The following is a 24096-nucleotide window of genomic DNA, read 5'->3' as shown; positions in this document are numbered from 1 at the left end:
TTTGGCAACCTATTCTCTCTATTTTAGTTACAGAGTTAGGCAGCAGGGAGAAGGTTAAATGTGGAAAACAGGTAGGGGAATTTACCAGGTTCTTCTATATTGAATCTTTATATAGCAAACATAGTGCCTGTCTTTATATTTTCAGAGCAGTATAAGGTTAGCTTTTTTTTTCGAGCTAAGAAAATGAAGATACATTTTCTTTGCTTTTAAGAGCAGCTTTTCCAATCCGCAAATCAAATTGGTCTCCAATATACTTTATATAAAGACATTTTCAAACTCCACAACTGGATAAAATTTGGAGATTTAAAAACGTACGTTTCAAGTGACATCCATCACTCTTCTTCAGCGTCACTGAAATGAACTTGGGTTAAACGAATACGAATGCTTAAGTAATTCTAACTGGGAAAACTGAACATGTCAAGGACACTAACTCGTCAGAAAGGTATGCAAATGTCATTAAAATGTAAATCGTTATGATAGTTCCTATGGTAAGACAACACCATTGGAACTGTAAATTAAATCTCTGAGTTTTATCTAGTTGTAGAGTTTGAATTGTCTTTATATATTGTTAACCTGTATGTTTAAACTTCATAAACGTGATATACTTTATAATGTATCTAATATTTCAGCATGATACCAGGACACTTTGACACTCAGATCAATTTTGAAAATGGACACAGATGCGATGGACTTGTAAGAAAAGTTTGTTTATTTCTCCATACATTTGTTTCATGTACTATGTACTGTACTAAACTACCCTAGTTGTTAAAACGAAACAATGGTTCAATATATGTCACAAATGATACATACATGGCTTCTTGGGTTGATTTCAAATACAGCATTTGGAGTTATATACACATGGACTGTTAGTTCTTTAAAAATACAACAAAAATTTCATCACCATAAATATGGAAAATAATGGGGATTTGGAAAATCTTGGTAGATGTCTTTAATTTTAGTTTAAACCTTTTGTTTCAACTTGTTGAATGTGAAATAAAGTTTTGCATGTCATTTGAAAGACCATATTTTGCTCTATATCATTTTATTGTTGTTTTTGCAATAGCTTTTATGGTTACAGTGATATTTATGTCTGAAGTCTGTTAGATTTTCTAAATCCTCAATGTTTTCGCAACAAGCATCTACAAATCTCCAAGCAAATGTTGGATCTGTCTCAGTATTTTGGACTTTATTTCGTGGCATTTAGCACAATTCTTTTCAGTATTGCACCTTTTTCACAAGAATATAGGGAGTAAACAAAGATGCATCACTAAAAAGACCTAGTAAATACCACCAAAAACGTGTAAAACACAGACTGAGTTGGATCTGTTTGGATATCAGTATGTACTGCAAATGTCTTAGGTTCTGAATACTTTCCGAGAACTGATCGCGGTCTGACTTCTTTTTAATCCCGTTCCCTGAGACCCACATGGACAGCAATCATATCTCGGCAAGTGATCAAATTGCAGTAGCTATCTTGCCTCAGTTGCACACACCCTCCGGCTATTTCTGTTTAAAGTTACCGTTCATTATCACATTTTTCCTTTTACACGCTTTGATAACCTTTCATAGATAAATAAGAAATGTAACAAGAAAACGACACACTTAAGTACACAAATAAGCCATTACAACACTGGTGGTAGCTGAATGTATGTACATTATGTATTTCAAGTTGACCTCTGACCCCTCACGCTCTTTTTATTGCATCTCATTTAATTTTGTTCATTACTGTCTGTATTGTAGATGTCTTGTATCACATGTGATTTTGGTCATGACTGTCTATCATTTGTATATGTTTTCTTCTTGTATTTTGATTTTGATGTATCAATGTGAATGGACTCCAGGTAGAATTGTGTAAGATTGTAATAATCGAACACTAATGGAGATCCCAATAAAACAACAAAACAAACAACAATAAGTTCAAAGTAAACAGCCTTAGGGAGTTTGCAACTTAGGCTAGTAGCTATCAGAAAACTGCATAAATTTGGACAAAAAATGTCCAGTGGGGTCAGCAATGGAGGCTAACACTGTTCCATTTTAGTATGATGTTACCACAACCAAGATGCCCTGTTTTTTTAAAGATCAGCCCTTTTTCAAGACTTTATTTGCATAGGAATGGTCATGCTGTTGAATTTACATATTCCAAGGCCCCATATACTTTTATAGATAGTTCTGCCAGTTGTCCCTGATGATTTTCTCACCAGGCGATCCACAATGTCACCATGTCCAGTCAACAGTACTAGTAGGTGCATATATTATGTTAGATATACTTTGTTAGGTTGAGGAAGATTGTCAATTTTTGTGACCTGAACTTGTTTGGTCGCTCAATGCAAGCTTTCAACTAGAAATGAATTTGTTACTCAGGCAGTGCAATGTTAAGCATAGCTTCTTTTTCTAGCTAGTATATAGAAAAAATAATTTAAGCCCCCCTCTCCATTTCATAGAATGATTTTTTTCTTACCACCCAACCATAGAAAGGGTAAAAGGGGAAAGATCCCATAGCCTTTTTCAGGCCGTAGGGGCAGTGGGTTGTTGGAAGGCAGAGCCCATCCCTCTCTTCCACCACCTTTTACCTCCCCAACCGAAGTCAGGTACCCATTTACACCTGGGTTGAGTGAGGAAAGTCGTGTAAAGTGCCTTTCCCTAGGACACAACGTCTAGCCGGGAGTCGAACCCGTGACCTCTCGATCCGGTGTCCGCTAGTCTAACAGCTAGGCCACAAACACCAACCAACCTTTATCAAATACATGTATTATATTCTTTGTATAAATATAAACCACACAGCCACTCAAGACATAACAGAGACAAGACAAAGACTAAGATGCTTCTGTTTCCGTCATACTTTTATCTACCTTGGTCAAGTCAACTGTGATGTAATAATGAGCTTAAGTTTCATGCCATGATGTCCCAGAAAACTGTCAATCAGAAACCTGATATCTCAAATCTGTAATCTTTTTTGAGGGAATACAGCTGTTTTAACATCAAAGGTTGTTGAATGCAAGACAAGTTTTAAAATAGCTGTGACAACTCTTGTAGGGTGTATTTTTCTTGTAGCTTTTTTATAGGCTATGTAAAAGGCTACAAGCAAACTATGCCCTACAAGAGTTAAGTTTTGATGATCTTTTAGTATGTTTGGCTAGCTACAAATGTCTGTTGATAGTATTTGGGACACCATTGCTACATGCTGGGAACATTTCAATGTTATTGTGGGTTTTCGATGTTTTCTGTGTCTAACTCTAGCCAGTTTGGTGGTGGTTCGTCGTCATCTTCATACGCATCCAGCTCCAACCAGTCCAGAAAGCCGCCGCGTTTCGATTGCTCCTTTTTGCACTCTCCGTCTGGACACTCGGACTTCCTGTAGAACAACGGAAACTTTATTAGGACTTGGAACTGGTAGATTAAAACCGTTACAATACGGGTATTTCTAACTGACAGCAAACGTAAAAGCATCATGCTTCGTCCTCTGAGTCTGAGGTTCGAGCGCTTCTCATTTCTTGCTGCACTTGAAGAAAAAAAAGACTCCCCCGACAAACTAGGTTACCATTACTTTTTTCAACTCGTGTACCTGTGGTCAACTTATTTTCTCAGGATTATAATGCATAAATCAATCAACGAATGAACACTAGCACCAGAGACAAAAAAAACATTTCTGCCATGTTGGTCTTGTGTGAAACCTTTGAAATTGAGTCACAAGAAAGTGCAGAAAAGAATTTCTGAATCCAATTTCTAGCCTGGAGAGAGACAGGGCAAAAGTTGGAGAAGTTGAATTTGGAATTGAGATTGCCTGCCTAGTCATGATGTAGATAAGGAACAGAAGAGGTCCAAGTACACTGCCTTGAGGTACTCTAGATCTACACTACCATCCAGTCTGATTGCCCCACCCCCCAACTGCTAACCTTTGTTTATATTTCTGTAGGTAATTATCTTTACCTCAGCTCAAATATCATAGTTGTGTAGTTTCAGGAGAAAATGATTGTGGGGTACTTTGTCAAAGGCTTTCATGAAATTTGTGATTATCGTGTCTATGGGATCTAGAAGTATCTAATGAAGAAGCAAGGTGGTTAGTTTGGCTACACAGCAAAACATGTTGTTTTATTTCACCAGGTAATTTACAAACAAACAAACAAACAAGCAAACAAACAAACAACTCACCCCCAGACGACACATTTGTCCTTGGGATTCATGATAGAGCCCAACGGACATGTGTATGCCTCCGCAAACTTCGGGAAGTTAGCAAGCGGGCCGTTCACTCTGAAAAAGCAACAACGACAACAACTGTTAAAAAACAACAACTGTTATCGCAAACAAATTCTATTAAAAGTATTCTAGAAATGGAAGACGATGGCATCAAACACTTTATAACGAAATCCTCAACATATAAAAAATTACATAATATTGATCAGAACCCTGCTCACTATACCGTCTATAGCAAGCAAATTGTACATAACGCATTTGAAAAATGGAACAAAAATGTATCAAACACTTTATAATGAAATCCTCAATGTATGCCATGAATACAGTGCAATAAGATACCTACTAGTGAAATAGAAGTGGTAGATTGGAATTTCTATCTTTTATAAAAGAGCAGTAACTGTTATTTCATGCTCATAATTATCAGAAAGGTTTAAGATGTCTTACCTGTATTTTGCAGGACTGTGTGGGTCTGAGTACAGTAAGTATTTCGCATATTGTTCTTTGTAGTAGGTGCACCAGGTCTGTAGAAAATGGAACAGAGTACAGGGTTTAACTAAGTAATTATTCATTTCAGGTAAATAAGGCCCCATAGCCTTTTTGAGACCATAGAGGTAGTGGGTTGTTTTCAATGTGTCTTGAGCACAGTATTGAGAGGCGGAGCCCAACCCTCTCCTTCCGCTGTCTTTTACCTCCCCGACCAAAGTCAGGTACCCATGTTTACACCCGGGTGGAATTTGAAAAGTCGTGCCTTTCCCAAGGATGCAATGCATACCGTGGTATATTTCTAGCCGGGAGTCGAACCCAGGACCACTTGATCCTGCGTCCACTAGCCTAAACACTCAGCCATCTACACAGGCTACATTTGCAGGCCCTAATTTAGGAATCTTTCATGGGTGGTATTATGATCCATCATGTAACAGAGAACCTTTCCACACAATATCTGACCCATAGGTATGAAATGTGATAGTCTAGAAGGATTAGTCTAAACACAACTGCTCAGTCCAAATTTAATCTGCTCACTGTTAAAGAAACTTTCAACTTAAGAGTTGACAAGGTAGGTCTGAAAATTTTAATTGTTATCATTATCATTTGCATTACGAACAAAAAGTAAGTGCTTTACTTTGCTTTACTCACAAAAGAAAAAAAAATGCAATTATGTATATATCCGTAGTAGACAATGTATATAGATTAGATCTGTCCGTCTTAAAATTCCATATATACCTACAGAAGATGATGATTAAAACATACCTGTCCCCAGCCTAAGAAAAACAGCTGTTCAGAAGTTTTGTTCAGTCCGGGTAGTATCGTGTCCCTGTTGGATACGAGCCAGCTTTCGTACGCCCTGTATGCAAGTCTAATACCGCCGTTGTCTGCTATGTTCTCTCCGATTGTGTTTTCACCGTTAACCTAGCAAACCATCAAAACAAAACAAAAAAATTAGGCCTACATTTGCATAATTCATATTCAACTATGTTCACTGTCACATGACTTCCAAATGCCACAAGTATGTCATTCCAGTTACCTACCAATATGGTATTCAGTTATTCTCCTTAGAAGATTTTGACAAATACGCCATTGCAGTTACAGTGACACATACCAGGGGGCCCAAAATCGACCTTGACCTTTCTCCTCCCAACACCTACCCACATACTAAATATCATAACAATCCATCTACACGTTTTTCAGTTATGCTGACTTTAAGCATCCGGAGACACACACATTCACACACGCAAAAACACACTCAAACCAGTATCCCCATGAAAAAGTATTTTTTTCATGGAGATAAAAATTGTAGACCCAGGTCAGAAGAGGTCTATAGGTAGTCCCATAGCCTTTTTGAGGCTGTAGGTGCAGTGAGGTATTATCCATGGTGTCTACTAGGCATTGTACTAGAAGGCAGAGCCCATCCCTCTCCTTCCACCTTTTACCTCCCCAACCAAAGTCAGGTACCCATTTTCCAGTGAGTAATAGTAACTGTTTACTTACGTTTTCTCCATATACTGTGTATTTAGAGTACTGATTCTGTAGACACTGTGATTTCTTTTTAAAGTTTTTCGAAGATTCGTCCGTCCACCAGTTTCTTAGGTTCCCATCCTTGTCAAAAGATTTTCCTGCAAGACAGTGAAGGCTTGGAGTTAAGAAAAGTTCAGTTGTTTATCTACGTGCAACTGTTACATTATAAGACCTAATAGTTATAGGACCTTAAACTGTAATAACCTGACCTCTCAATGTTAAAGTCCTACTGATAGAGTAGAGTTCCACGACTTCATACCTTCACCAAATTATGTCAGTCGGCATTATTGATGGCCTAGCGGCAACGGCTATTTTTGTCCATCAAGGGCTGTTTTTGAACAAGGTGTTTGGCTGGAATGGTCCATTGCGCCAAATTATTGCGGCTGCTTTATGAATTTTTGCCAATTTTTCCTTGTCACTAGTCCCAATGACGTGCGACACACTGGTAAAATATGTGACCCCTACAAACAAAATGGCTGCCCCCGGAATGTCACATTCTCAGTTTGGCTCCAAATCAGATACAAAATTATTTTCAATTGTTGGAAATGGCAGTAGACCGATGTACAATTATTGAAATTCATGAAAAACAAATTTGCAGTGATTGTGTCACAATTTCAGATGACTTTGCGAATGCTTTTTGGTGCAATTTGGCACAATTAGGTGCAGTTCAGTGGTATACCTCCTTAGCTGACATAGACATGATATTATGATTATTATAATTATATGAAAATTAACCATGAGTTGATATTAACTCACCATGATCATCAAACCCGTGTGTTAACTCGTGCCCCATCACCGCTCCTATTGCTCCAAAGTTGAATGCCCTGAAAAAAATGGAGATTGGGTTAAATCATTATATAATTGTTTAATAAACACTGAAGTTTCCAAAATTATCAAACAGTCCAAACTGCCCAAGAAGAGCACTCATGCAGGGGACGTATAAAACATGGTCTATGTGGACAGGTGGTCACTATAGACTGGATTCTTAATGCTTGTGTCAATGAAAAAAAAATCAAGGGACCAACAAAAAATTGTGACATTGGCAAGGTGGTCCTTATGTAGAGGTGGTCACTTGTACATGTTCAGCTATAAGTCATTTGATACAAGTCATTTGCAACTTTACAAAGGGTAAATATGAAATATCAGTACAAATGTCTAGCAAAATCTAAATTTTTTATAGTCAAAGAATGTTTTTGTTTGTTTGTATTGCATACCCGGTAAACCGCCTCAAGGCGTAACACACCAGGTTTGTACTGAAGAGTACAAGCTGCATATCCGGACGAATTATATAATCCACTCACACCGGGAAGGACCCCTACTTATTTCAATAAGTGCGGTGGGTTCTTTAATGTGCAAGAGGTGTGGCTCTCCTCAAACACTGGACCTCCATTTTAACGTCTTATCCGAGGGATGTCCCTAACCAAAGCTAGGTACTCATTTACACCTGAGTGAAGTGAGGAAAGCTGTGTAAAGTGCCTTTCCCAAGGGCACAGCAATTATCGGTGGTTTCGAACCCGGGACCTCTTGGTTTGGGGCGAAACACGATGCCACTTTAATTGTTAAAAAATGACATTCAAAGTTACTTAAATGATGATACTTACATTGGGAAGTCAGGTCCATAGACAGGTGCTTGAAGGATGCCAGAGGGAAATGCCATTAAGTTGCTACTAGGACTGTAGTATGCATTCACCTTTGCTGGTTTCATATGCCACCTGGAAAACAAATGTAGCTTAGATGTAGGGCTTTTAAAGTTCATTTTCAACAGCATATACTTTGGAATTGTGTATGATTTTACAAGTGTGAGGGGCCCGTTATATTGTAAAATGTTGATTTTAACCCTTTTACAGCAGCCTATCCTATAATCAATACATATTTGGTGCCTAATGGCTACCTTAGCAGCCTAATGGTTAAACAGGCGTTAGCAAATAAGATGTAGTTTTAAGAGACCACCCAAAAAAAGAAGAAAAGGATAGTGAAAAAACTTTTTCAAGGTGTTTTTGAGAAAATAACACACAATCATTATATTAGATTATCTGTTTTTGGCCCAACACAGTAAAAATGATAATACATAATTATTGCTTATCAATATTTCTTTTTGAAAGACTTATGATAAAACTATCCAACTCTTGCATTGTTTTATTCATTTTTGTGCTATGTTTTCCCTTGCACAGTAGAAGTATAGAAAAGAGAAATATGAAATTTGATTTCCCCCAAAAAAATAAACCCTTACTCTGATCTGTCCACAGGTTTTCCATATCTTGCTATTATTTGATCCAGGTTGAATTTCTGGGCGAGCAGCACGTTGCTAACAAAGTCGTCTTCTGTTACAACCAGCTGTGGGAGAGACAACATGTCAACATACTTAGAGCTGGAAACAACAATTTTCATTGACATAACAAAAGTACAGCGACTTTCGCAAGGTCTTCTACAACTATACATGCAAACAAACAATTGAATACAAAAGAATTTACCTACTACGTACAAGTATGTAGATAATTCAACATGCCGAGTTTAACGTTTCACTTATATTACTAGTTCTAAGGTCAAAACATTCTTTGATATATTTGCCTATTTATCAAATGAAATGCTACATAATGATGGTCACATTGAATTTGGGAGTACTGGGAATTGAGATAATTCGCAGTGTATTTAAAGTATATTCAATGAGACATCATTGTACTGCGGAAATAGCTGTTTTTGAAAACCATAATGCACAGTGGACCATGACTTAAAAACCCTGAGTACAGTAATCTCTAGTAATCTGTATTTACATTATGATAAGTATCAAGAATCTTTGAGCTAAAGATAAAAGTTTCGAATTGAATTTGTCCAACAAAGTTGATCGCACTTATCACCATGACAACAAGTTGGATTTCCATTGCCTATGTATCTGTCTGTCCATAAGTGTCGACTCTCCAATATCAGCTACGCTGCCTCAAGAGTCAGTGAAATGTACTGTAGCATTTGACAATAAATAGAAATAAAAGAAATAAAAAAGTTGAATGCCACCAACCTTTTCGTAGTACTTGTCTAGTTTAGCTGCGTCGTCGACGATGTCAGGATACCCGATCATTCGCCTGACGGCAGCGAGTTTCTCCAGCGCCGTTGTCTTGGTTTGGTTATCCATCCAGTCAGCATGTTCTATGGTCAGTCTCATCTGTTCTTTTATACCGTCCAACATTTTGTTTGCCTGCAAAAATATTGAACGAAACATAAAACCTTTGTTATCAAAGTGGTCTTGTGATTAGAGTTGCTCACTCTAAAGGTTCTGGTATTTAATCCCAAACAGGCTCCAATGTTGTGTCCTTTGGAAAGGTACTTTACACCTATTTTCTCAAATGACTTAGGTGAAAATGAGTACCTATCTTATATAGCTTTGTTTAGTATATATACATATGTATGTTTATATATATACATATACATATATATGTATATGTAGAGAGAGAATATGCTGTAACTTGCTATTAAGCCGGCGTCACAATTCATGCGAGCGTCGGCCGACTTTGTAGATCGCCCGAAGCTCGCCGAATTTCAAAATCGCCCGAGCGTCGACCGTATTTTCCAATGAAGATCTCGGGCGACGTCCATTGAACACTAAAAACTAAAAATCCCCCATGAGATGGTACCATCTCTTGGACATGGACGAAGTCAGTATCGACTAACCCGGTAAAAGGCCAATATTTGGATCAACTTTTATTTCAAAAAATCGTCCAAAGCCCGCCTAATCGACAGGACGTCGGCCGTACTTCGGCCGAAAATGCACAATTGAAGCTCGCCAACACGTCGGCCGATCTGAATTTCTTATTTGTGACGGGGGCTTTATGACAGTGACTATGTACATGTCTAACCCAGGTATTCCTCTTTTGTTGTTAACTCACTTTAATAGAGAATGACATTGCTCTTGCTAGACCAGTATACTCTATGTTTCACTGAACAAAGTTTATACAAAACTCAAGTTTCCATTCAGTTTTGAATAAAAACAACCCCGAATCACACAGTGATATCATGGTAATCACTTACCTTGTCAAAGTGGCCTTTTTTGAAGGTTTTGTCTGCAAACATTGCGCCGGTGGCCCACCCCGCCCTTTTATTGGTTATCGATGTGCAGTAAAAACTCCTGGACGGCGTCGACCGTGTACCCCGTATAACCTTCTCTAGTTCAAGACTGGCGATGCGGAAGTTCAGAGACAGGAAAGGGGCAAAGTTCTGGTTGATCTGGTTGACAATGTAGTTGGCTAAAACCCTGGACAGAAAGATGGCATACTCTCAGTAATCATTGCTTTCCCATTATAGGAAGATACAAATCATGTGTCTTGCAGGACAAAATATACATGTATACTGCCATGTAAAATATGGAAAAATTAAACTGTTTGTCAACTCGAAAAATTGGATTCTCGATCCAATTTTTTCATTGGTCGAACAGTTTCATTTTTCCTCCAACTTTCATGCTGGCATGGACACATTTTGCATTCTCAAAGTGCTTCTTCCTGACGTGTTTAATCTTGTTTTTTGTCCATTCATCACTCATTCATTCATTCATTCATTCATTCATTCATTCATTCAATCTATCAAGCAATCAATCTTTTATTGTATACAGCATTGACCAAGGGTCGCCCCATTAGCACTCTCTCTTGGAATTTGAACACAAATAAAGATGTTTATGTCAAAGAGGAGAATTCTTCCTAAGAGCACTTACTCTTTGCTGGTGTTGGCCACGACTTTTGACATTTCCTGCAGATACTCTGGGTCGTAGACTAGCACCTCGGTGTCAGGGCTAACCTTCTGTCCAAGCAGCATGTCTTTTACATACTTGTTCAGGTCGATCTGAAACAAGGAAAGGTAAACAATGTTGGTGATTTGGACAAATATTCTTAGTGCATCGGTAACACCCTCATTCCATTAGGGTGACAACCTCACTGCGACCGAGTGATTTGGTGCTCAACGAATTTCATAGATAAGAACCGAGCCACACCTCGAGCACATTAAAAGAATACTTATCAATAAGAGTAAGGTAGCTTTCCAGTACGTTTGAGTGGATCAAACGGGGGATTCGAACCTTTACAACTCAGGTTAAAAGGTGGTTTCCAAGTTGTATATGCGATGCAAACAAAGATGACATTTTCATCTGCCATGGTAAAGCTATGAAAGCTTCCAATGACAAAATGACAATTGCGAAATATCCAAATTAGAATTGCGACAGTTAAGATTGGGGATCAAGACTATGCAGACCTTTACCAACTCGGACCAGTCAACTCGGCCAAACTCTAGTTGAGGTTAGGGTTGGGGTTGGAGTTTGGGATAGGGTTAGGGTTGGGGTTAGGGTTAACGTTGGGGTTAGGGTTGGGGTTAGGGTTGGAGTTAGGTTTGGGGTATGGGTTAGGGATAGGGTTGGGGTTGAAGTTGAAGATGGGGTTGAAGGTGGGGTACCGGGGTTGAAGGTGTGGTTACGGTTATGTTTAGGGTATTGGACTGAGTTTTGAGCCTAGTTGGTCTGATTAGCCATGGGCCGAGTTGATATCCTTTAGATGCTGGTCAATTTCACAAGTACAACAAGAGATGGATTATGAGTATGGTCTACGGCTTTGTCAATATGTATTTGTATATATTTACATTACATGTATGTATTAATATCACATGTTATGTATGTCTTCCTGGGTGCGACTGTAAAGCAGTGTTTTACACTGAGATGGGCCACCCTGGCTTAATAAAACAGAAATAAATAGAGAAATGGATAAATAAATAAATAAATAGACCAGACTTACAGATGGCATAAGAGCTGTCACGTTCTTCAGTGGCCATTTGTGGTACCTCTCAAACACACCCCCTCTCGATGGCTTATCCTTCTCAATCTGCAAAAGGAAGAGTATTTTTTTCATAATTCTTTCCTTAAATTTTTTTCCTAGACAATAGGACAATATGTTGTGCAAAACAGGACATACGAATCATTCATGAACTTATATGAAAGTGAAAATAAACAATACACAATAATTACATCAATCAAACTGGTACAAAAAAGGTGAATAAAAACTGGTGACATGGCAAGTAGATGGTTAACAATGAGAATCCACATATAATAAAACACTAGAGAGAACAAGGAAGAAAATAAAAATGAGAATAAAGGATAATCAAATCAAAGTACTAGTAAGTGACTACCATGGAAGTTCTTACATTCGTAGATCATAATCATTACGCTCGTTCTCATTTAAATGTACACATTTTGTAACTTCCGTTACCGTTTGAAGTAAGACGTTCCTGATATTAAGATATGCCACATAGAAGGTGCCAAACTGTCGTTTATAAAAGTCAGAAAAGTTTCAAGTCGTCATAAAAACGACAGTTTGGCACCTTATATGTGGCATATCCTAATGTCAGGAACGTCTTACTTCAGACGGTAACGGAAGTTACAAAATGTGTACATTTAAATGAGAACGAGCGATTAAAGTCCAGGTAAACGAACCCAGTATCTGCCCATTTTCAACTTACTTGTATGTATAGCGACCATTGGGAGTTGGAACTGAGAATGGGTAATAAATGCACTATACACACATGTAATGTTACATGTTGTATTGTCAGTTTAAGTATCTCTTAACATAAAAGTTCAAATCAAGTTTTACCATGGCCAGTCTAGTTTCAAACTCCCACACATCCTCCAGTTGTTGTCTTGCGTCATCCTCCTTTGCTCCGAGTAAAACTGCCAGTTTCACAACGTAGTTCAACCAGCCCTTTTTAAGCTGCAATCGGCATAAAAGTATTATATAATAGTGACTCCAATGATACCAACTGCGAAGAAATCTTATGTCTTAGACTAAGACATAAGATTTCTTCGCAGTTGGTATCATTGGAGTCACTATTATATAGATTCAATGGTTTTGTTAACGAAGAAACCAGGAAGATTTCGTCTGTGAAATTATTGTACATTTTTGAGAGTCGCAATTGCATTCTTTGTCACTATAATATTTTTCTTAGGATGACCGTATTGTTACCAAATGTGTAAATTTTCATCCGGAAATAGTATTTTTATTATTATTAAAAGCAGATGTGGCAGTTTTTATGAGAGGAATGCTGTATTTTGGACTTTTCTACGCTGTGCGTCATGGGGATTGGCCCCCCTAATATCAATTCCATCTTCAATCGATATCGTAAAATAGCCATTATTTCATGTACATAAGCTGATACACTTATCAACAAGAGTAGGACTGATCCAGCGTGCTTCCAAAAATTCTTGGAGACAATTTATATTACAATTCTTAGCTCAGGATATATGTTCTGTTGTGTCCCTCGATGACAAGATTAGCACATTTGTATGACCTTACTAATTATAGATCACACTTTCTGGGTTGCATCCCTGAAAATTCTGAAAATGTCACAAACCTTTGCGGCAGTCTTGGCGTTCGTATACATTCTGCCATGCTTCAAACTGAGTCCAGCTTGTGCAAACTGTGTGGAAAATGTGAGAAAATCAACTCTATGTTCATAACATAAAAATAGGCTCTGGGGATTATGGACTTCATTACTTTATATCAGTTGTAATTATGTTCTTGTGGACCGCCTCCTCTACGACTATTTAAGCTACGGTCACGATCGGAAAAAAATAGGTGTGTTTTTTTCACTTTCGGGCGTGACCCCTACGTGGCCCCGTGGGACACCTTCTAGCTCCCGGGCCATTTTTTTACATTTCAAAAACTCGGAGTTAAAATCAACCCGGGACCCGGTAACGCTGTAAGCTAATCGTGAGAACACCAAGATATACCCCCGGTATCCGACAGTCCACCGGGACAAATGTGTGGCTTCGAGGTCCATGCAGCCGGGGCTACACTCCCTACGGGCACCGGCGCAATTGTGACCGAAGCGCAAAGAGGTTATTAATATAATAAATAAAATATGATCAATATAATATTTCAACTCACCTGCATGATGTTTTTCTTAGAGTTCTTGTCATCAGCGTTGATGCCGAAGCCGAAGAGCGGGTTGGGTCCGAGTTTATGTGCGTTTACAAGTGTTGCCGTCAGGTCCCACTTGTCGGGGTTTAGTCTCCCTCCCTCTGGGTCTGTACTGATGTTCCACGATCCTATCGACTCGATCACCTTCGGGAGAGGAAGACAGGGGTTTAAACTGTTGTAAATTCATTTATTGCTGCGTACCTGCGGAGCCGGTGTGTTACGCCGAAGGGTGGTTATACCGGCTAATATCTATAGATACAGATATAAATGACAGGACAGGAAAAGAGGGTTTCGCAATGTTTTAAGTTTAAACAATTCCGTTGTACAGAAGCAATAAAATGTAAACAAACATATGCAGCATCACAGTTTTGCATTTCAGAGGTCACTACAAAAACCACGAATTCAAAATATGACCATCGCGAACATTTTGAAATTTGCAGTAGTAACAAGGAAAATGCAGTTGTTTCAAAGTTCTCATTGTGACAGTGAAAATAGATGTATGTATATTTAGATATATTGATAGCTAGATGGTTAAAATCATTGATTGATTGATTGATTGATTGATTGATTGATTGATTGATTGACAACGCACACTAACCTTTAAAAGTGGTTTCCCGCCTTTTTCCTCAATAGCGACTTCGTTCAAACAGGATTGGAAGATCATCTTGGCTTTAGCGATGGCTGAAGAATTTTTACCCTTATACACATGTCCAGGCATGCCTAGTTCCTGTGGTCAAAGGAAAAAAATGAGTTAGCCATAAAATAATAACAAAATAAGATAATAATTGACTTTATCGAAAAGACATGCAATTAACCATAACCGGACCGTATGGATAACGCTATTAGTATTATTATTATTTTATTGTAGCATCATTTTGTGAAGATATGAGACATCAAGACTGTTAAAATGAGAGGAGTATTATAGATTTTTAGGGCAAAATGATTCTCCTTAAATTCTGTATAAATTATGATAATGAGCATTAATTATTTGCACCAAAACTGTTTTTTCTTCCAAGTTACCGTTTTCTTATTACATTTGCCCCTTCTTATTGCTGGCAAAAATGTAATAAGAAAACAAACGGTAACTTGAAAAAGAAAAATAGCCGGAAGGAGTCTGCATCGGAGGCTACCTTTTGACCCCATGCGACAAGATTTGCGCAAAGATCCATCGGTCGGATGAGGGTTAAGATGCGACTTTGCTAAAAACTTGTAGCACATCTATTTCAAGATCAACTCTCAGTTTCTTACCCTTCTCATGATAGCATAGTTACGCCCTGCCATCTGCTGCAGTATGCCGTATTTAGCTGTCCCAGCTCCCACAACCAGTTCCTTTAGATGCTTTCCACAGGAGAATTGGTAGAAATCGTTACATGGCACCGCTTCCGTGTCCATCTTCGATATCACCATAGCGCTCTCCTCCACACAATGTGGCTCCAAACAGAAGAACTGGGGAGGGGAATGAAAATGTAAAGATTGTAAACTTTCTATCCAAGGTCTTTTACCATCCCTTGATAGAGATGGGGGGCACTATTAACTTCCGATCGGTGCTGTCATACCCTCGCTACAAAAAAACAACACGCGCACACAAAAAAAGAAGGCGTACGACGTATGTAACAGTGTCTTAAATAAACAAATACTAAAGAAATACGGAAATTGTAGACTTTCTATCAAGATCTTTTCCCATCTCTTGATAGAGTCGGGGGACGCTATAAACTTCCGGTCGGTTTTGTCATAGCCTCTCTGAATATCGTACGCTACAACAACAAAAAAACGTACGACGTATGTAACTGTGGCTTTAGTAGACAAATACTGCAGAAATGCTGAAATTGTAGAACTTTCTATTCAAGTCTTTTCCCATCCCTTGATAGAGACGGTCGACACCATAAGGTAAAACAGGCATTTTCGCGGTGGCTTTAATTAAGTTTGTGGTGAAGAGCTCACCGCTCAAACTGCGAAGATTATAACCAGCGAAAAAATGAAACATCATACGGTAACAGCATATTACGAAAGTAACTGAATAATGTTTGAAAGCAACTGAGTGGATAGATTTCGAAAGATAGTGGATGCTATATGAAACGGCTGACCGTTTAAAAAAAACAGTCCAATTGATCGAGCGTCTTTTGTATTGTGTACGTAAACAAATACTAGATAGACACGGAAGTTCGTAAGAAGGTTAATCTGTGGCCGCAATCGACATGGTGAAAAAGACAGAGACGGGGGCCGATACCGACTACCGTGCACCTTTGACCCGTTGCTGACGTCACATTTCCTCTCAGGTCACATGACATAGGCTTCGGGTCAAATCAACTAGAGAAGTCGAAAGCTTATTGGTAAGCGCTTTACGTTGTGGGCGGAAATGACGTGTAATTTGTTACTATAGAAACGGATGTTGAGAACTTACCCCTTTCGGTTTGTTCATGTTCTGCAGCAGCATGTAGAGAAGGTAGGCCACAGCGGCGATCAGAAGAACCAGCAAAGCAAGCAGGACGCCTAGGAGACATTTCTCTCGGTTGGAAAACACCCTTTCCTTCTTCTTCTTGCTGTCGATAAACGACCCTGTAAGGAGAAAAGTCAAGTTGTCAGTTATTTTGTAGACATACATACACACACACACACACACACACACACACACACACATCTGTTCCACCCGTTTACATCTACCTCTCACACGATCGCCGTTCGACCCCACTTTCTGACATTCCAAGTTCTAGTGACACTAAAAATAGCTTATGAAGTTCCGACAACTTTTCTACACCTTTGTATTGCGGAATGAATAATGTCACGTTTCCTGCATATACAATTGTATGCAAATATATAGGGACTTTTTACCTAACTCTGTAACGCTAAAGATATGGCCAGAAAATAAACTTCGAAAACGTGTCTCCATATCTTAAATCTATCTTAGATCCAAGCAGTTGGGCTGAAATGACCAACAAGAATGGACTATGCCTTCCGCGTATGTCGAGAGAGACCTTCATTTGAAGGTACTTTTTAGCAGTCTTTCTTTATTTAAATTTTTCAAATAAATAAACAGAGACAAAAAATAGCATGGCATGTTACAACAAGACAAATGTGGTACCACAAAATCAAAACATAAAATCCAGAAACATGCAATTGTTTTAACAAGAATTCAACACTAAATCTCTATTGCCAAGTTTCTTCACTATAAATTTCATTAGAAAAACAGTCAAATTACTATCATTTTTAACCCTCAAGCCGCTTAACCAGAAACTACTGTATTGTTTCCCCTGTGTTTTTGTAGTTTAGCTTGTCTGTATGCAATATTCCATTCCAATACATAAAGGAAGGAAGCAAAAGTTATGAAGGCTGACAAACTCAAAGAATATTTACGATGTTAGAATATGTGGACTACCACAAGCACACACTTGAGTCTAGGATAAGGGAGGCTTCAGTAAGAGATCTGAAGAGGATACTGAGAGATCCCTCCCATCCCTGCAACATCTTCCTTCCAATTAGAGAGAAACCACGGTATAACCTGAGGCACAGGAACGTATACCTCCTTCCACTCAGCCGGACTGAGAGACACAAAAACTCGTTTATCGTGAGGGTCGTTAAAGATCTTGAAAACCTAGTTTAATGCCGCCCTGATCTACACTCATTGTCTGAGAGTCTTTTAAATGTTGCTTATGTATGAAACTTTTAACTACGTGAATTTCATACAGATCTTGTTTAGTTTTGTTCGTTGAAGTAATGATGTCTTGCTTTGTAATCTATTATATAAAAAGCAAGGACATGTCCTTGATAAAAAGTCAACGCAATTCAGCACTGTCTAAAGTTACATTGTGTACCATGTCAGATGTGCTGCTGTGTTGATTTTCAATAAAAGTTTAAAGTTTTGAAGGTACTAGTATGTCCCGTGCAGGCCATGGACATCAAGAATTGTCTTACATATGTGCCCACCTTACCCCCAGGTCATTTGACTAACCCGACCTTTCAAAAGGGCTGCGAAGGTACATGTGACGTCATTCGATATCTTGTTGACTTGTACGTGTCACAGGAATAATACAGTACATTGTACTTGTTACTTTCAAATCACCGTAAGTTCCGTTGGTTTTGAAACGGTTATATTTAAAGACAGCTTTAATCGTAACCTCAACTATTTTTTTGTATATGGTTACGTAATAAGACTACGTCCAGGCCTCAAAATAAAATATACTTGGTCCATAACAAAAAAGATTTGGGGAAAAGGACATTAAACAAAATGGAAACACATCTTTGCAGGCATTACAGATGTTATAAAGTAGTCAAATGTTCGACTTGAACTTTTTGGATTATGAATTTTCTTGTTAGCGAATATTACTTGAATTCGATTCCCTGATATAATGCTTTCTCGTAGACTCTGATAAAATAGAAAATAAGATTATTATAAATTCCCGGGTCCTTCACTGGCTTAAGTCGAGGAAAATGTTGTCTAGTGATAAATGTGTACATATATAGATATAGAAAGCATTAAGGACTGTATTCAAAACGTTACCGAAATATACGCATCACATTTGTGCAAATGTTGTTTCATGTTCTACTGATCATAATTTTGTCATATTTTGCGTCTAAACCAGGTATAGAACATAATAATGAAAACATTCAATCCTGTCATGAAGTTACAGGCATCTTCGCGTTTGATGTCGATTATTGTCTACATACAAATCCCGTCTGTATTTTTCGCTGCATCTTTTCCATTCACACCTCACAGCTCTCCCTATGATTTAGTCAACAACTCAACAACTCGTTGATGAAGGTTAGACATCCAGGTAATAAGATACGCCAAAAATAATTACTCAAGCAACTGGATAAGATTTTGAAACAGTCAAAACTGTTTCAAAATCTTATCCAGTTGCTTGAGTAATTATTTTTGGCGTAACTCAACAACTCAGCCGAAACCGAAAATATTGTTTCTTTCTCCAGCAACTCACCAACAAAAATAGAAGTAAGAACATACAGTACGGTCATGGTAGCTATAGCACTCAAGAGTTGATAAACGCTTGCCAAAAAAATCGGTGCAAACCTTTGAGATTCTCACTCTCAACTTCTTCAAGATGTTCACAAAATGGCTCCTTGTCCCAGGTGTACAGGTCGTCTCTATAACCTCCCTGGCTTTTCTTGCTCGAGCTCGCAGTGGAGCGTTTGGAAAAACTCAAGAGCAACTGAGCAACTGAGGATCTCCTCTTCGCCATCTTAGACTGTTACTTCTTCCTTCTCATGGCTTTAAAGTCGTTTGAAGACGCCAAAACTAACTTTAAGACGATGTTTTGAACATATGGGTCGACCTGGCAAGGTGGGAAATAATCACCACTTTGCTTTGTGTGGGAAATTGTCTGTGCTGTTCTACGAGCCGTCGGCACCCCGTCGGGAGGAAATTATGAATAGAAAAAACAAATCTTTTCATCTGTTGATATAAGTTTTATTACGAATATATTCTTTTAATTTATTTTCTATTTACGTTTGTCTGCGACTTTCTGTTGGTAAAGAAGCAATAAAATATATCAATTTGTAGATTTTTCCATTTAAGAGGGGGCGATGGTAAATGGAACAGCCATTCCACCTGTCCCCTCAGAGTTGCCGACCAGTGCAACAAGTGGCAATGCATTCTGGGACATAATTCTTTTACGTTTTTGCACAAAAATCATGAAGCAAAAATGTTCAATTCGTTCTGAGCAAATAGAAAGAATCAAAATCACAGAAAACGTTAAAAAATTCTGTAAATATGATCATCATACTTTTGGCAGAAGGAAAATTATTTCCTCGGGGGCATTTGCAGACAACTATTTTCTACCAAAAAATAGTTCCTAGCGAGATTGCATGAAAATGGCAAAATAGGGAGAATTGTAGTCATTCACAAGAAGGAACTGATCCTATAGACGCTACACTTTCCGAAAATGTTTTCTTCTTTTTACTAAAATTTACTTTCATTTCGTAACACCTCTCGTTTTGAACAGATGGAAGGCATGTAAAGGTATTTATTGCTAGGGGGTGATCAATTTGCATAATGTGTCAATGATGTATTGTTTCTGTAATGCCTCACTCAGATGGGCACCTCCCTACACGCCCATTCGCAAGGCATTTAACAAGATGCCGTTCCACAATAAAAGTTTGTCTATTGTTTATAAAAACAAATAATTTTTTCTGGTGTTGGAATGACTTAATTATGACCCAAATCTATTAGTATCAAAGTAGCTTGTTTACCTTGCTTATGTGTTTATGGTAATCTTATATCATTTGAGAATGTTTGTCTCAAATTCGGTGCTATATCTAACGTTTTAAAACAATTGTCATCCTTGACATAGTTTTGAACCCTACAATTTAGCTACAGTATGTGACGGGGTATCGTGTGATTGGTCAAAAATACCGGTCGTTGGACAGTACATGTAGGTCATAGCCGGTATTATAGGTAACTTAATTGCGCAATTATTGTACAAGGTACAAAGTATGGCTGGTACATAACTACAGTTCTATGAATATCTAAGGACTTATCTACCTAATACAAGAGTGTATAGTACGGGTTTAGAATGGGTTCTTACAAACATTGGAGGAATTTCTATCGTCTAGACATTCTTTAATATATTTTCCTATGTATTCCATGCGGGGTTGTCACATGTCAGTATCTATTTAAGTTTGCTATTTAAGTCCATTGAAATAAATCCTGGTATATAAGATGTGCTGCAGTGCAATGTGAACCAGTCAGAATTGCCCTGAGGAAAGTGACAGATGGTCACCGAAACGTCGGTGGAATAAATCACTTGGTTGTGTAAAAAGAGTACTTTTAATCATGACATGATTTTTATTTTATTTTAGTTCTGTAAAAAAGTATTTTTATTCAGTGACTAACCAACCTGATGAAACTATTCACGGTATCTTATATTATGTCCATAACAGAAGATACAAAAATCGAGAATGCCGCTGCAGTACCAATGGAAGCCACTAGAAGATCCACAAACTTCGGGATTGCAACACCTACACACATACCAATCAAAAGAAACATAATCGCAACCCAAACATGGTAATTATGCCAAACCCCTAGCCTGTCCACACACATGTGGCCACACAGACCATTGAAAACAGTACCGCCATTTCACGGAGGTAATGATTTTCCCCCAAACCGCCCAAAGACAACTCTGACTGAACCCTGCCGGTCAGATCTACATGCCGATACTACTGTATATGCCTGGCGGGAAATTGTCTGTTCTTCTGTCATGCAGAAAAAGCAAATTTTCAACTGCTAAAGATCAGGGTGTACGGCTTACCCCAAGTCTTGTCGTCTAAGGTGTACATCTTTAAGATATTTGCCGAAGGTTTGTAGAAATATTTTCACTTGAAGATTCTTTGGCGTTTAAAGAGTATTAGAGTTCAATAAGGGGTGGATTGTTGACTATTTAGTTGAGGTCAGGGGGGTCACCCCTATCTATAGTGTCATACGCTTGAAGGAACATGTCTTGCAACTGTGTAGATGTTACAAAACAAGCAGATGTTCGGATCTAGGTGATTTTTGACGTGTTTTCATGCGTTTTTGTCGGGCTTTGTATTTTGTCCAGTTTTCTTTATGTCCAACGGCCAAACATAAAGAAAACGGGAGAAAATAGTAAGCCCGACAAAAACGTCTAAAAAAACGTCAAAAACCAGTCGGAGCCGAATCTCAAATTGGAGAGTATCTAGGTGTTACAACACAAGCAGATAGATGAATAAAAAAAAAAAATTCATGATCATTTACAATCTCCTTGGATGTTTCCTAGATGTGAAATCCAAGAAGTTCGGACGTTAGTGAAAATTTTAAGCAACAATATCTTCCTATCTATTTAATTCTTTCGTAAAATCTTTCCCTCATGCCTTTACCTAAACATAGATATTTGCTGGTGGCTGTAGGGCTTTTTAAAAGCATAGCATTATCTTTTAAGACTCTTTCCAAATTTCTTACTCTGCTTCCTTTTTTTAAAATATATTGAATATTCCAGTCGAATGTGTAGCACATTACTACCGAAGCCAAAACAACATCGATTGCGTTCAATTGACATCTGAAAGTTAACGTTTGTTCCGAACGAGTCTTTGGTTAATTCTATCTTATGTAAGTGTTATGTGTGTTGTCATTGAAACGTACTTAAATTGAAAGGTTAAAACACGCCCAAAGTCCTCACCGCAATTTTTTCTGTGTCAATGAACAAATGATTCATAACAGTAAGATGTCTTGCACTACAATGTGCTTTGTTGTCTGTGCTGGTTTAGTTCCAGTAATATTTATTAAGAAAACATTGTCCCAGAGGGGTCGTGACCTTGGATATGCAAGAAGAAACAGCCCAAGGCAGACAGAAAATGACCTCAAAACGCCCTCTTCGAACATGTGTCTTATAACAACTCGATCGTGTGTTTCTTGTCGTGTTTCGTAATGTGATATGGTTATATACTGTATGTTCGTGTGACTTTATGTTGAGTACAAATGTAGGACTTATATCACGCATTATTCTATCAGAGGGGCTGTTCATTTAGTATTCTCATCCTTTAAAAACACATACATGTAGACTCTCTCTCTCTCTCTCTCTCTCTCTCTCTCTCTCTCTCTCTCTCTCTCTCTCTCACACACACACACACACACACACACACACAGAAACACAAAAACACACACGTACATGCACGTATACTTACATACACAAACATACACACACACACACACACATGCACAGACATACATACATACATACATACACAAACATATACAAACTAACACATGTACAAACACACACACAAACACACACACATACACGCATATAAATACACACACACACATACATACATACACACACACACACACACACACATACAAACTCACACACACATACATACAAACACACACACACACTGGCACACACACACACACACACACACACACGCACACACACACACATACCATCTCACACATACATACACACACAGACACGCAAGATTTCTGCGAAATTTGCATGTCTAAATCCAGTGTATTGTAGTAAACTAAATGCAGCCTTTCCCCTTCCCTCAAGCCAAAACGAAATCGTTTGAATACTAGTACCTCTGTAAATATATTCCCTATTGTTTTGCCTCCCAATGCCTGTATGCACCCCCAAAACACCATATATTCGTATCTTTGGAAATCTAGTAAGTCTAAAGCAACATTGTGTCTACAAGTTGTTGCTCCAGATGTAACTACAAAATGTATTTAAAAAGCATAGATAAGCGAATCACTTAATTCGTTTTACTAGCTTTAACGAACTTAACGCTTAACCATTCATTTCAATAAGGGCATTGTAAACATAAGTTCTTTCACACCTCCCCTTTTATGACTTAACGACTCTAGTTGATCTTGTTTGCAAGCAAGAAAATAAGATAACTTTTGATACTTTTCTGGACACTGGTCCCTGCGGCAACAAAGTACCTGTAATCATACCGACAACTTAAAGACAACAGGTGCGAATTAAGAACGTCTGTGTATCAATACGAAGCCTAAATTTGATTCTATCATACGCAAATGTTGTACACATGAAGTAAACTTACCATCATCAGAGTCGTCGTCGTGTTCACAGTGTAATTGAGCGTCCTTTTCGTACACATCTTTGGCGAAGTGTTCTCTCAGCTTACGGATCGCGTTTTGGTTCTCCCTTCTTCCATTGAACATTTTATCCGCCTACTAAATATCTCCCCGATACGCTACGCTCTCTGGTGCCTATTCTGGACATCAGTGACGATCTGACATTGTTTTAACGCCAAGATACGGTGGGAAAAGTAACCAAAGCTGCAGACAAGTGTCCAATGGCGAGCAGAAATCAATGGTTGGTTAGGAGTAACCCATATCCAGTCCCCAGGGCAGATTAATTTAATTTAGACGTTCTACAACAGGCGAGCAGTTTTCGGCGGTTAGATTGTTGTGTCGCATGGGTGCAACTGCTTGTAGCCGGACGTGGACGACTTCAGATCT

General features: G+C 38.4%; 1 protein-coding gene across 2 annotated transcripts; it reads right to left on the bottom strand.

The window, feature by feature from the left end:
• Positions 1-691: 691 nt before the first annotated feature.
• LOC136425574 (endothelin-converting enzyme homolog) lies at positions 692-24039 on the bottom strand. 2 transcript variants are annotated; one of them, XM_066414493.1, is made up of 19 exons: positions 23676-24039; positions 16546-16700; positions 15393-15590; positions 14743-14871; positions 14112-14288; positions 13576-13641; positions 12819-12935; positions 11967-12053; positions 10901-11028; positions 10225-10447; positions 9218-9394; positions 8435-8538; positions 7806-7916; positions 6961-7028; positions 6178-6302; positions 5440-5598; positions 4636-4712; positions 4150-4248; positions 692-3352 (listed from the first exon to the last, which is right to left on the bottom strand). In XM_066414493.1, the coding sequence occupies exons 1-19, from the start codon at positions 23794-23796 to the stop codon at positions 3199-3201; spliced, it is 2475 nt and encodes an 824-aa protein (XP_066270590.1). In that variant the 5' UTR covers positions 23797-24039; the 3' UTR covers positions 692-3198. The 2 variants fall into 2 exon arrangements, with proteins under 2 accessions (XP_066270590.1, XP_066270589.1); XM_066414492.1 differs by lacking the exon at positions 23676-24039 and adding an exon at positions 19168-19469.
• Positions 24040-24096: the final 57 nt, after the last annotated feature.

The sequence above is a fragment of the Branchiostoma lanceolatum genome, chromosome 19, assembly GCF_035083965.1.
Source record: "Branchiostoma lanceolatum isolate klBraLanc5 chromosome 19, klBraLanc5.hap2, whole genome shotgun sequence".
NCBI lineage: Eukaryota > Metazoa > Chordata > Leptocardii > Amphioxiformes > Branchiostomatidae > Branchiostoma > Branchiostoma lanceolatum.
This window is presented reverse-complemented; position numbering and strand designations above follow the sequence as displayed.